Below are 13793 nucleotides of genomic sequence, written 5' to 3'. Positions count from 1 at the left end.
CCCGCCCTCGAGTTTCTTTCAAGAGAAAAACTTTTGCTTTCAAAGGATGGGTTTGAGTTTGTCTGTTTTGCATTAACAGTGTCCTTCTGACACCAACTGTGGAGACCACGGTGAGAAGGCACTAAGAGCTTGCAGGAGATGCCAGCAGAGGGCAACAATAGGACTGCACACTAGCACGTTACACCTGAGCAGCTGCTCCTCACTGCCCATTTTCAAACATCTTCATGCTCCAAAAAACCCCAAGTTTACCATATAACCCCAGCCCTGACTTGACATTGATGCTTGGGGACATCTTGTTTTTTCTAAATTATATGAACAATTTCTCATGCACTTTTGCCATGTAAAAACAGTAAAACTACCTATAAGAGCCACCCCAAGTAATTTTACTGTGGCTCCTCTTTTCCCGTTCTTCTCTTTCACTCATCTTCGCAGCCTGAATGCTTCAAAGGTGCACAAAGTGTCCTTGTGCTTCCACGAGCAACTGTGAAATGGGTAACTTCAGCAGAGCTTAGAACTGGCACTAAGAAGAACTGGAGGACAAGTGTGATGTGCTAAAAGCTCCTGGGAAGGTGACATTATCCATCAGTGCTTTCACACTCACCTACAGTCAGCAAAGGCCAGTAAAACCCAATTATAAGCATAGGAATATTAAACTTCAAGTCAACTCATGCACAGTAAATACTTGGGAGATTTCCAGATGCAAAACTTCTCTGACCAGGAAAGGAATGGATCTCTAATGAGGAGACTGAAAGTGAGAATAACCAAGATGAGCAAAGGAATTGTTTTTTCATGTATTTCTGTTTCTCTCGCCCTCACAAGAAGGGGTTACTAAGAACTGAAGTAAAAGAAAGTGATTTCCCCCATGATGAACTCCAATTTCTCCTTGGATTTACTGTTAGAAGCATGTTTATGAGGAATGGTGTCAATGTGTGGGAACAGCACACTAACAGGGAATGTGCCTTAAGTAAAGTTGATGCCAAATAATAATTATGCCGTTTGCATTCTGCATTTTTATATAAATGTATTTTAATATACAAATATATACATATAATGTTTTTAATGTTTGGAGGGTTTTTTAAATCTGATTTCTACACCAACATATGAATAATATGGGGGGGGGGAATCTTTTAACTTCTAAATACACTTCTCAGCCTTAATTCTAACTTCACTAAACTAAGACCAATTGCTACCATTAAAACACCAAAGCACCCCAGTGAGCCAAATGTACCAAATGTCACGTTTCCCCTGCAGTTACAGCTGCCTGGCATGGCCCTGCTGTCCCACAGCAAACTGCTCAGCATGCTGATGGCACCGCTGCACAAACAGCCCCGAATAAATAATCCCGGGATAAATTGCAGCGGATTTACCGTAATTCAAAGTCTAGACATTCTACTGCCAGATTTCGTACGAACAAAAAAACCCCGCAGCTTTTAACGTAATAAAAATACATTTAACCTTAATACAGGGATTATGAAAAACAATTCCATGATTGAAAAACATATGGGATTTTGATCTGAAACCACGTCAGGACAGAACTGATACCTTTTTTCCCCTCAAATGTGTACATCTCTAAGCTCGAGATCACAATACCTACTGGACCTTAACGTAGCAGAAGAAGTTGAGCACCAGATTCCTCCATTCCAGTTCAAATCAGGATGGACAATTTCCCACGAGACGTTCTACAATCAAAGGTGATGTTTGATCTGCCAAACTCAGATACCCCAGGAGCAAAACAATGAAGAAACAAAGCCAAGTCCACATTAGTTTTTTTTTAAGATTTCAAGATTTCAGTGGCTACAGCTTGACATTTAATAAGGAATCTAAGACACAACAATTCAAGTCAGTCATATGTGCAGCTATTTCTACAGCTTTGCATTCCCTGGTGGCAGCTGAGCCACAAAAAACATAAACCAAACTGTTTACAAAGTCAGATGTCTTTATTAGAACTGAACTGCTGCATTAAGGAGCGAGGAATTTTAATTATGCAGCAAAATTACCAGGGTGGGGGAGTTTTTATATGCTTTTTAATATGTCTCTGCTTGGTCATTTGGGGTATTCAGCACCACTGGTCTGAGTCAACACTCATGAAAATCACAGAAAGCCCTGAGACAGACTGCCCTGAACATCAGATACTGTGCAGTGAATTCAACTGCAAAGGACCTGTTTTCTTTGGTTTTCTTAAAGAAATAAACAAATATAATTATAGCAATGTGGTCCTTCCAACCCTTCCACAGACCATTTACCATTTATGTTTACTAAATACAGCTCCTTTTCCACCTTCTAAATATGGCTCTTTTTCAGGTGCTGAACCACTTACTATAAGGATTAGAAGATTATTTTGTGTGTGTATATATATATATATATAATTTCAAAATGTCAACTTTCAGAACAGTTATGGTAAAGTCTAAACTTTTTTATATAAAGGCCCACCTTCAGACCGGGGCAGGGGAGGGGGGATGAAGGGAGACTCCACCATCACCCAACCGCAGTGGGAAGGTAGCAGTTCACCTGGGGAGGAATCAGGGGGCCATCTGGATCACACATGCAACACCCCAGGCCAGATGATCCACAGGGCAGCCCAGAATGGGAATTGCAGGAAGGCTCTTTCGGTCAGAGATAAGCTGGGGCGATGACAGCATTCAACGGCACGTGAGGATGGGCAGAAGGTGAATGGATGGAACAAAACTCTAACCTGGGACATGTGCCTTGGAACGCTGGCTGCTCACACAGAGCACCTGACAGCCTCACACATTTACCCTCAGCTGCCAGGGCAGCTCCTTCTGCTGAAAAGAACTTCATTAGGAATCAAAATTAGGCTGAACAGGAGCTCAAGGAACTCAGTGATTTCAACAGAAATGAAAATTAGAAAATGCCAGAAAAACAATTACTGAATGCAGAGTAAATATTCACACTTCAAGAATATATTCAGTAGATTTCAGCACTTTGGTGTTGTACAACAACTAAACACTCCAAATTTAGCCCTTCAGAAGGTACAGAGGTGCCCACACAGGATTAGCTTTCTCATGCCAAGAGCATCACGACTTTGTGATTTGAAAGGTAATTTTATCCTCACGGTGAGCCCGATAAAGTCATTGAGTGCTCTGAGTCCTGTTCTCTGAGAGACAGAGCTCAGGTAGGGGCCAATTACAGCCATGTTTTACTTCATGTTAACCAACAGTCAAATTTGGCAGACTTAGCTATGCTTTAATCCTTGAGGTATGGAAGTGGTATTTTCACAGCTGAGAATGTCTGGTTTCTGCAATGTTTTGGGTTCATTCAAAGAATTCAGATTACCTCTAGTTAAGACCAGTAGATAAAATGTTTGTCCTATCTGGCCCATCAAAATTATCATGATATAACTGAAATATTGGCTATTTGTAACTAAATAGATCATAAAATCTAAGTAAAAAGCTCTTATAAAATAAGAAGACTGACTCCCTGCAGTAAAGCATGACCTGCCATTATTACTTACTTACAGACTCTCATCAGTTCTACAGTGATATTAAGATTCTTGTAACAAATAAAAACCCCACACACTTCCTTTAAATAATAAACCTGTTTCATTCTTTGCATCTCTCAGTGGAATTAAGGAACTTGGTTTCCCTGTGGATGGAGAACTAACATCTATGACTTCAGTGAACCCAGTGGTCAACTAAGTCTTTAAAATCCCACGCATGAATCAATCAGTAACTCATCTGATCTAAAGATGTCACTAATATTCCAACAATCTACCCCTTGAAGGAGCATTGCTTCATTCATGGCTACAGCCAGCAAGGAACTGACAGCTGCATGAAACTTTACAGGTATTTTGAAAGATTTAACCGTTGCCTAGAGATAAGCAGGACAGTGATGTATAAACTGAAAGGTTTAGAAATGCAGAATCCTTACCTTTGAGGCCTCCTGCGAGCTCCTTTTTAAATTGGGTAGATAAAAGAGAGACCATTTATAAGTTATTGAATAGCAACAACCTATCTGCAGACATTTGCAAGCTGTTCACTGACTAGACACAGATACATCCTTTCACATACTTCACTGTGACACGAGAGGAAGTTCCTTCAAGCTTCCCTTTTATCTTTTTTTGTCCATGAAAGAAAATATAAATTATTTATAAGGTAATTTGCCAGAAGATCTGCTGGAATGAGGATCCTGCCTGTACATTATTATGTACCTGAACAAACAGTTGCTTGTTTAGCTATTAAACTTTTGGTGACACATTTTAGCACTGTAATAAAAGAAATTTATACTGTACTTGAACTCATTACTTCCTTCAACTACTTCGAAGCCTACTGTGGTTAGAGCTGATTGAATTATGTTAATAACCAAAGATTTTTATTATGACTTCACAACGAATATTTGGGGGTTTGTTGTGTGATAGCAAAAGCAAAATAAGGTTATGTTTTAACCTATACTTGCATGAAAAAGCATTTTCTGAAGACATTTATGGTCATTAGTTTTCCCTCACTCAGCGTCTATGTAACAGTAAGCAAAACACAGCATGGAAAGGATGGGATTACAGTCAGAAGCCACAATTCTTTTCACTCTAAAACAAATTTAGTCTCAAATCTAAACTACTGCACAACAACTGTCACCGCTGCACGACTAATTAGGAAAGCAGCAATGTTTTTATCAGGCAGATAAAAGGTGTGTATACACAGATTACCCAGGCACACACAAACACACACACACACAGGACAGCAGTTAACAGATTCAAAAAGCTACCTGTAAGGCAACTGGGAAGCTGCCCAAAACCACAGCCAGTCACTGTTAACACTGAAAGCTGCTCTAAACTTTAGGGAAGCAATTAACCTCCTGGCCCCCAAGTTTTCAAGCCCGAGGAGCAGAGCACAGAATTTCTTTTACAATTTATGAACAAGCCAAGGAATTTATACCGCAGTCAAAGGATTCTTTTGCAGAATTAACCCCAGCTCCCTCTGACCCTAAGAATGTGCTCTGGTGCTTGAGCTGACCCGAAGAGCTCTGGCTGTGCCGTGCCAGGGCTGGGAGGCAGTTGATGAATTGCAGAGCAACTCCCAGGGCTCTGAGGCAAACATCACCCCCTCCCCTCTGCCCACACACACGTGGGCACTCACCCCAACCAGCTCAGCCTCTGCAAAGGGCCAAGTACCACCAGAAAATGGGATAATGCAAAGGTCTGGACCTGGACCACAAACCCCCTCACGTGTCATCACTAAGACCAGAGGGTCTTAGCAATATTTACACTGATGCTGTACTGCTCAGTTGCACCAAAAGCCCAGCCCCAGCTCAAGGCTTAATTCAGAAAGATGAATCATCTCTTGAAAACAGACAGTGGTTGGTTGTTCCACTTCAAGCCCAGAATGAAAAGTGATACTTTGAATCTGACCAAAGAAAAAAAAGGAGGGCACGGTTTTGAAATGATCAATTTAAACCCCACAGAATTTAACAGATACCAAGAACATGAAGCATTCGTCACTGCAACATTTAGAAACCAAAACATCCATCTCTAAATAAAGTTTGTGATGAACTGAAGACTTCTTACTGCTCAGAACTTCCCTGAAAAGTTGTCAAGGATTTTCATAAAGCAGGGAACTTTATTGCTAAGGGCCACCAAATGAGTGCTAAACTTTTTTGGTTTTTTTGCCCTGTTTGCAGATGACATGGATTTCCTTCACCAGTTACTCTTCCATCCCTTGGAATGATGCACCTCAAAGCTCTGTTTCCTCAGCCTCTCTGAACACAGGACTACAATTCCCTCCTATGATTAGTCTGCATCTATTATGACCATGAACAACATGGTTGAATCTCCAGGTACAGCACAAAACAGAACTGTCTCTCTAGAATTACAGCATGAATCCAACCACAGCATTTTCTCACTCAACTTTACAGGCATTTTGCCATATAACCTGAAAATAATTGTTTTAAGCCAAAAGTCACAACTTAGCAGCAACTCCCCCCCATCTTTCCCCAGGATAATCAAGACATGGTCAGAAGCCATTAACAGAATGACATCAAAAACCACCATGAAAATCTGTTTCATTTAATTCTCCCATTGAAGGATGGGAACCACAAAATTCTCCACCAAAAATGTGATGGACATCAAAATAGATAGCAGCTAGACTGGAAGAGGAAAGGGTCAGAGTACATAAAACCATAGTTTACTGTTTCTCCTGTAATAGTGGTTACAAATTTTGCACGGCTCTGGAGTCAAGGTTAGAGATCTCTGGTGTGTGGTTTTGTGACATTCACCTCAGCCTAAACCCTGAATTTCAGAAAGTCTCCTTGAAAGAGCCTAAATGGAACTGGCAGTGGCACATGTGTGAAAAGCATCTTTACTCAGGCAGCCATACAGCATTTTCCCAAGAGCTCTCTTGCACAATCAACTTGAAAAACTGAGGCCCTTCTACCCTGTGCAAACTGCTGTGTAACACTGACAGTACGCAGAAAACACTGCAAACCAAATCTGCTCATGCAGAGTGACTGGAATGGCACAGGAAGGCTGTTTGTTAACTGATGCCCTGACTGCCAAGGGCAAATCTACACCATTTTATGCTGGAGACAAATTTTCCCAAAGAAACCTCTTTGTGTTGCCTGATGCCACTTATTCAGATAAAAGTGCAAGCTCACAAAATGAAACCTGGCAAGGGGATTTACACATTAAGCAGGTGAAACGTCTGGAAAAGGTGCTGTGTTAGGGTTACCTGTAAACTTGCATTCCTGTTTGCAGATAGGTACATTGTGGACGTACAGATGCTTTGTTACAGATTTAGGAAGCATTCTCTGTTCATTATAATAAATAAATACCTGTATGGCTTCGAATATGAACTCTCAGTGTGCCATTGCTTGCAAACTTCTGTCCACAGTATGGGCAAATCTTCTCTTTTTCTCCTGTGTGAGTCTGCGTGGGGTGGGGAGAGACAAGAATGACTGTTCAGCATGCATTTAAAAGATGTGAAATATGGAATATTTTAACTGTATCGACATTATCTCCATTACATATGTTATACCATCACATCAGGCACAAAGTCTAAGGAATTAGCCACAGGTGTTCTTTCCATTTTTTTCTAAAATTTCTGAACAAATTTTATTATTAATGACAAAATAAACTGCCTTTTCAGTTCCTAAGTTTACTATTTCCTAAATAGTTACTACTATTACTATTAAAAATGTGTATTTTCACACTGCAAGAGTAAGACACCTGGTTTTTTTCAGCAAGAGATCTGTGACAGTGGTTTCTAAACCAGCAAACAATAGCTTGGTTACCTGATAAATTTAATATGCATAAATGGGTCTATTTTTAAAAAATTACAATTTCACAGAATTTTATTACATTATGAAATGTAGTGAAAAAAGTTGCCCCAACCGAGCATGACTTTTCCTGTGGCAAATCTGAAATGGAGCTTTAAAAAGTCTCTCACTTGATCAGACACTGAGTTTGTCTTTTGAAATCCAAGTTTTTAGGGCTACAGGGCCTTGCTGATATAAGAGGAATTGTTTCAAAATGGAAAAAAATAATCACAAACTTTCCCATCCAACCTGTGTGATCAACAGCAAGAACACCTTGAAATAAATTACATACAGGCACCTCAGTATTTTTCACACTGTACTTTCCACACCCCATTCTGAAGATTTTTCTCAGGCTACTGAACAACTTTGCCTTATAACTGTGGCTGCTTTTTCAGTGGAGAATTTTGTATTACCTCACTTGAAAGTGTTAATTTAAATGGGCTAGGAAAGATAACACATTCAATTAAATGTACAGCTGACTATTCAGGTTTTGAGCTTTGCACTCTTCAGATGGGGAAAAATTAATTTTTACTTTGATGAAAGGCACTGCAGTGACAAAAGTCCTTCATTACATCATAAAACCCACACCTCACCCAGTACATGTTGCACTGCAGTTGAAAGAAGAGTAAATGAGATCTCATTTCAATACAAGATGCACTTGCAGAGTTTTCCTTCTCTGACTTGAGGATATGAATTAAATGCCTCTTGATTAGGATACAGTTATTTAGAAATCACAGCAACACTGGGGAATACCAGAGAGACAGTTATTAATTAATTCCAAAGATCCAAATACAAAAGGGATCTCTGGGACCAATACATTACAACTCCAAGGCATACAGCAAGTCCTAGTCTGACAGGAATACAAGGAAAACTTTCAAAATCTATGCAGAGCTCATCAGTGGGAATATTTTTAAACCTTATGATCCATCTTAGGCAAGATCCTTCACCAAAAGTTAAACTGGAGTCAATGTATCAGTGTTATAGGCTAGGGCTCAAGGAATAAATGTGATCAGTTGATTCTACTCACTTTCTTATGGCTCTTCAGGACTGAGGGTGTCACAAAAGCTTTGTCACAGAGATCACACTTGTATTTCTTGTGTCCATCATGTACAACTTGAATGTGAACATTTAATGTGTCCTTTCTTTTGAAAGTAGCGTCACAGTGATCACACTTGAAGGTCCTCTCACCTTACAAAGAGAAAAAACAGGTCTAAAGATACCAGATTTTTGTGGAAATGCACTAATTCTTGTTGTTTCAGAAATGGAGAAGTTAGGTTCTGGGAACAGGAGCATCACATCGGGTAAAAATGTTATGGGGAAATTTAGAAAAAAACAGTCTGCATCTTTTGGAAATAAACAGTAAGAGGCATTTTCCTGAATTTCCAAGAACTCTCAAAGCATGAAATGCTATCTCATTCACCTCAGCAGGGGCAAAGTCACGTGACAAACATGGAATAACTGCAGGGTTGTAGCAGCATTACTGTTCTAACTGTGGTGGTGTCTCTGGAAGGCTGTGCCAGAGGCCAGGTTAATATGGCTAAAAGTTTTTCGAGTAATTCTACATCAATCTGCAGTGTGTTTGCTTCTAAAGCAACATGGGGATATTAAATTAAAAAAAAATATGTGTTGTAGGCTGAACTTCAATTTTTCCTAGAAGCTTAGACTTCACAAACCATTTCTTTTTCCTGCAGCACAGAGAGCAGCTAAATCCATCTAGAAATTCTGGCCTGTTCCTCTTCTTTATAGTGGTGCTTCAGGAACAGCTAGATCTGCCACAAATCACAGTCCTAGCTCAGAACCTCACATTTCCTGAGCTCCCACCCTCTTAAAAAAAAAGTCAAATATATGTTTTTAGTGAGACCTTTGCCAAGGCCCTACAATTCTGCACACTGTGAATTACAGCTTTTGGATAGTCTGCAAATGCTTTTTATTAGAATACACATTACTGAAGAGGCTTTTAACTTTTCCCCCATCATTCTTAACATTTATCATTGGAAAAAAAAATTACAAAATCCAATACTTTATAAAATTGCTGAAGGTTTGAAAGACAATAATAAAAGGACAAACTGAACATGTCAGTCCAATAATTCATCTAACAGAAACACTGTTAGATGAGATTAAAAGAAGAAAGATCTTATAGGGTTCTTGGTTATACCAGTATGAAAATTTCCCAAATTTAAGTATGGCCTTCTGAGTTACAGGGATTTTAGATGAGTATTTTCTAAAATCTAAATTGCTGATGTTCACAGGATAGAATGGCAGTTTGGACTCTGCAAATATTAAAGAAGGAGAAAATCCCACCAAAAATGAACTTTTACCCAGTCAGTTAAAAACAGGACAGAATGCCATGAACAAGTTACTCATGAGGCAAAATGGGCACAGCATTTCTCTGAGCTGTTAGTTCTGTGCCAGGGGCAGGAAACACAAGCCTGGGTTGGCACAGAAGAGACAATCTCAGTGTCAGTCTCTAAACTGGATCACCCACAAAAGCTGAGTAAGTCACCAAGTTATCTCTCTTTCCACTTCTTCTTTCTCAAAATGGAGGTAACACTATCTCACTGAATGCAGAAATAAATCTCTTGTTGTCACACCTCAAATCATTGCTAGGTTTTTGACAGCCTATTTGGATTTGCATTTAAGTGCATTTAAAGGCAAGGTTTGAATTTGGTTCTGAATTTTCTAACAGCCACATGTGTGCTTTTCTCAGAGAAGGGTGAGAATTTAGGAAGCCCTTTTTCCTCTCTGACTTAGCACTTACTGTTATGGATTAACAGATGCCTCTGGAGCGAGAACGGGGTTCGGAACAAAGCCTTGCACTCCTCACACTGGAATGGTCTCTCCTCAGAATGGGTCTGCAGATGGAACACAGCATGTCAGGGAAAGGCTCATGGAAATCAATTAGTTGTCATGACAGTAATTATAGCTAATTTTCTGGACTGGATTCAGGAGGGGATGAAGATTTAAAACAATTGTTCTGCCATGATCCAGAATCCTGGAAGTCAGCACAGCAGCTACTGAATAACTGTGCCTTCCCAGCCCTCACAAGTGTCACAGGAGGTGTGCATGTAAACAGAGATGAAAATACAGAATAACCAGGGAAAAAACCTACAAGCTCAGTTGCATTGCTTTATCTGTATTAACACTGGCCTGGAGTACTTATTAATATGAATAAATGCTTTAAAACATGTACACAAAACCCTTTTTTGAAGTTAAAATTGATCTGATGCTCAAGAGAGCATCTAACATTTGGCAAAGAAAATTTCTCAAATCATGACAATAGCCTTACATATCCTTGTTTCAGCTTCTTCTATTAAAAAAAAAAACAAACAAACAACACAAAACAAAAAACCCAAAAATCCCCAAAGCCATGGAAGCATCAGTACTGAGATTTTTGTTGGCTGTAGAAGAATTCATTGTAGCTGAAAAACAGCCTCAAAGCCATGAATAAAATAAAAGACTAAGCTGGGAGGAATCTCCCAAACTACAGGGTTGCTGAAGCATATTTCTTTTCTGGAGCTTGGGACACATCCAGCTTTATTCTACTTTTATACATTTCAAAGCACTTTCCCTGTTTCACTGAGTTATTAACTGCTGTCCCACTGTAGATAGTAAATTAATCTGTACAACTTATTATCTACCCAATTTCTACTATTTTGCTAAGGAAAGCAGGATTTTAAAGCGTCAGTGTCTAAATATTGTATTAGCTCACAAGGACCTTATTAGAAGCTGCAGTGCCAGGAGGAAAAGGGGACAGACAGTAAGTGTTTTATAATATGCAGGAAATTAGGTAAACGAGTTAATTAGACTAAGGGCAAATATTAGCATAGTCCATGTTTACATAATCTATTTTTGCTATTCAAAATACCCTACAACCATTATAGCTATCCCTTCAACTGTGGAGAAAAAGGGGACTGTGGGGATTTTAAGCCCAATGTCCTCTTAGATACACACAGTACCAAAACATGAGAGTATTGCAATGGTACAGAGAGGCTTCGGATTCAAAGTAAGCTCCTTGACCTCAGCCTACGCCCTTTAAAGCAAAAAAGGTAACTGGAGAACCATCAGATGTGTGGGATATATCTCCTGTTACGTGAAATCTGCTGAAGGTTTCAGCCCAGGTCCTACAGGTTTCCATCCCAGCGTGCATGAGCTGCCACCCTGCTCACAGCCTGGGCAGTCAGGCCAAGGATTGACAGGACACGAAGAGACTGAACTGCCTTCTCACCTCAACAGGGGGTTCCTCCAGAACAGGGTTGAGACATAGTGAGGAGACACTGTGGGGAAGCTGGCAGTGCTGCTGTCTGTGCTGTACCTGTTCTGTGGATAAATAGAAGGGTTCAGTCTCCAGAGCTGTCAATCTGGCACTTTCCACGAGCGCAAAGTTCATGCTGCTTATTGAAGAAATGCCCCGCTTTAGAGCACTCACCACCTGAGGGATAGTTCTGAGGGGCACAGTGATCTGTACAGAACTCCCTCCTAGCATCTCCTTTAGAGTTCTCCTGGTCTTCTTATCAGAACATATGTATTCATGTGCACATCTTAACTTCACTACAAAGAAAATCACCTACCTAGGCATAACCTCGTGCAAGGGTACACAGGTCACCTGCAGCAACTGAGCACAGGCTCTTAGGGAGTATTTCGTGGCAGCCTTTCCTACCACAGCATCTGTGGAGGCTTAAGCCCAGCCCAAGGCTACTTATTCCCAACAGATAAACTGATGGAATACAGTTGTTTCAAATCATTATGCTCCCCAGGACCAAACAACCCTGGATTAACCATAAACCCTTTAAAATCCTGCGTCTGATGACCTATTTCTGCTCACTGTCATATCCTCATACTTTATTCTCTGAACTCATCCTCCGTACACGGCAACAAAGGAGCAGATGGAACAAAACCATCTCCTGTAAGAAGGTAATCTGCATTGTATGGCTCAGAGCATGAACCCTCAGCCGATCCAACCTGCATGAGAGGTGACTGCTTTTATCTGCAGCACAATCCCATACTCCATTTGCCTCCTCATTTCAGACACTGTTCCCTTGCCTTGCTGAAATGACCCAACATACACACATCTGAAAGATCTTTAGAAACACGTGCTGTGGGAGCCATCTTTATTCTGATACTTCCAACACCAAATCAGGTCAAATAACCCCCATAAAGGAACCAGAGAAACAACAGCAATGAGTTTCAAAGACACAAAATGTATCTGTTTTGTTACTTGTTGTACATGAAAAGGATGGAGGCCTGCTGCAAAACCCAAGTGTTTTTTTAAACATGTTGCTATCAAACTTTAAGGCCTGTCTGCTGTGAAACGCTGTAGGTTTAAATGTTTTTAACTACTATACCCATCATTCCTACTGCAGGTTTCTAAGCTCCCTGCTACTAACTGGTAACTAGAACTCAAAAAAGCACTCTGAAATTATTTAGAGTTCAACTTTTCTCCTTCAGAAAGAAAATGAAACTTAGGAGGACCTCTTAAAGGAATACACCAGCTAAAAAATCATTAAAAACCCAAGTTGAGGAAATATATTAATATGATACACAAGTAAAAATTGTTTCCACATTCCTGTGAACAAGCAAAAGAACTATTGTCCTGTTCCTCTGGGAGTAGTGCAGCCTTCCCAAAATCATGACAATTAAAACTAGTTTGGCATCCCAGCCCACCATACCCTTGAGTTATATATATGTGACGACTGGTTTTTGTGCATACACATCCATACTCCCTCCTCTTGCCTCCTGCATCTCCTCATGCTGTTTACCCAATGGAGAGAGGTGTGTTTAAAAAAAAATAATAATTCAGGCCATCTAAGTCAGTCTCCTGTGTTTCATGTTCATCTCTTCATGGAACAAGTGAGTGTAAAGGCCTAAATGTGGATGGGGGAATATTATAGCTGGTTGGGGAATCTTTATGTAAACACAGGAATAAGTTTCTTTCAGTACAGGACAGAGTTGATTTACAGCCAGTACTACGTGCAAACAGGTTCAGGAAACAAGCATTCCAACATGCTTTAAGGAATTCTGACAAAATTAGGAACTCTCGAAATCTGTCTGAATTTTAATATTTTTCCCATTAAGTGGAGCCCCTAATCCTTTCTTATGCTAGTGGTGCTGCTGCTTTAAACACAGATTTGGGTCAAAGTGTTTACTCACTCATACTTAATCCTCAAGTCCGTTTTCAACCCAAACTCCCTACCAGTCACCAATGGCAAATTAACACAAGGAAACACGTAAGAAGTATTAACTGGAGATTCAGAAGTATCTTTCTAGACGATATTTTATGCATTTTCCCTAGAATACGTCCAATTTGTGAGATCCTGTGCCGTTTTCTTGAAGTCTAAACCACAAAAGGCAATGAGAGCGCGTTTGGGAGCTCATCTTGTCCTTCAGCAGGCTGCTGCATGTGAGGCAGTCAGCACCGATCCACCCCAGCCTGCAAGGGGCATTAGCACTGCTCTGACGTGATTTACGGCTCCCAGTGCAAGAGATGGTGCAAAGATCCTGTGCCAAATTCCCAGATGGAACATAACACGAGC

The 13793-nt window shown here is 40.2% G+C and overlaps 1 protein-coding gene across 5 annotated transcripts in view; it reads right to left on the bottom strand.

The window, feature by feature from the left end:
- The window catches only part of PRDM5 (PR/SET domain 5), a 54233-nt gene that overhangs the window by 14408 nt on the left and 26032 nt on the right, over positions 1-13793 (bottom strand). For 3 of the 5 annotated variants that reach the window (XR_007629504.1, XM_050320553.1, XM_050320551.1), the window contains exons 11-13: positions 10022-10115; positions 8291-8451; positions 6781-6874 (exon numbers count right to left, since the gene is read on the bottom strand). Coding sequence is in view for 4 of the 5 variants with exons in the window: in XM_050320553.1 (XP_050176510.1) it covers positions 6781-6874; positions 8291-8451; positions 10022-10115 (349 nt within the window). In the remaining variant the exon portion in view is untranslated. Of the gene's footprint in view, positions 1-3888; positions 3911-6780; positions 6875-8290; positions 8452-10021; positions 10116-11488; positions 11581-13793 lie in introns of all 5 variants that reach the window. The other 2 variants (XM_050320552.1, XM_050320554.1) reach the window with 2 other exon arrangements.

This window comes from Myiozetetes cayanensis, unplaced genomic scaffold (assembly GCF_022539395.1).
Source record: "Myiozetetes cayanensis isolate MyiCay16 unplaced genomic scaffold, myiCay2020 scf24, whole genome shotgun sequence".
Lineage (NCBI taxonomy): Eukaryota > Metazoa > Chordata > Aves > Passeriformes > Tyrannidae > Myiozetetes > Myiozetetes cayanensis.
This window is presented reverse-complemented; position numbering and strand designations above follow the sequence as displayed.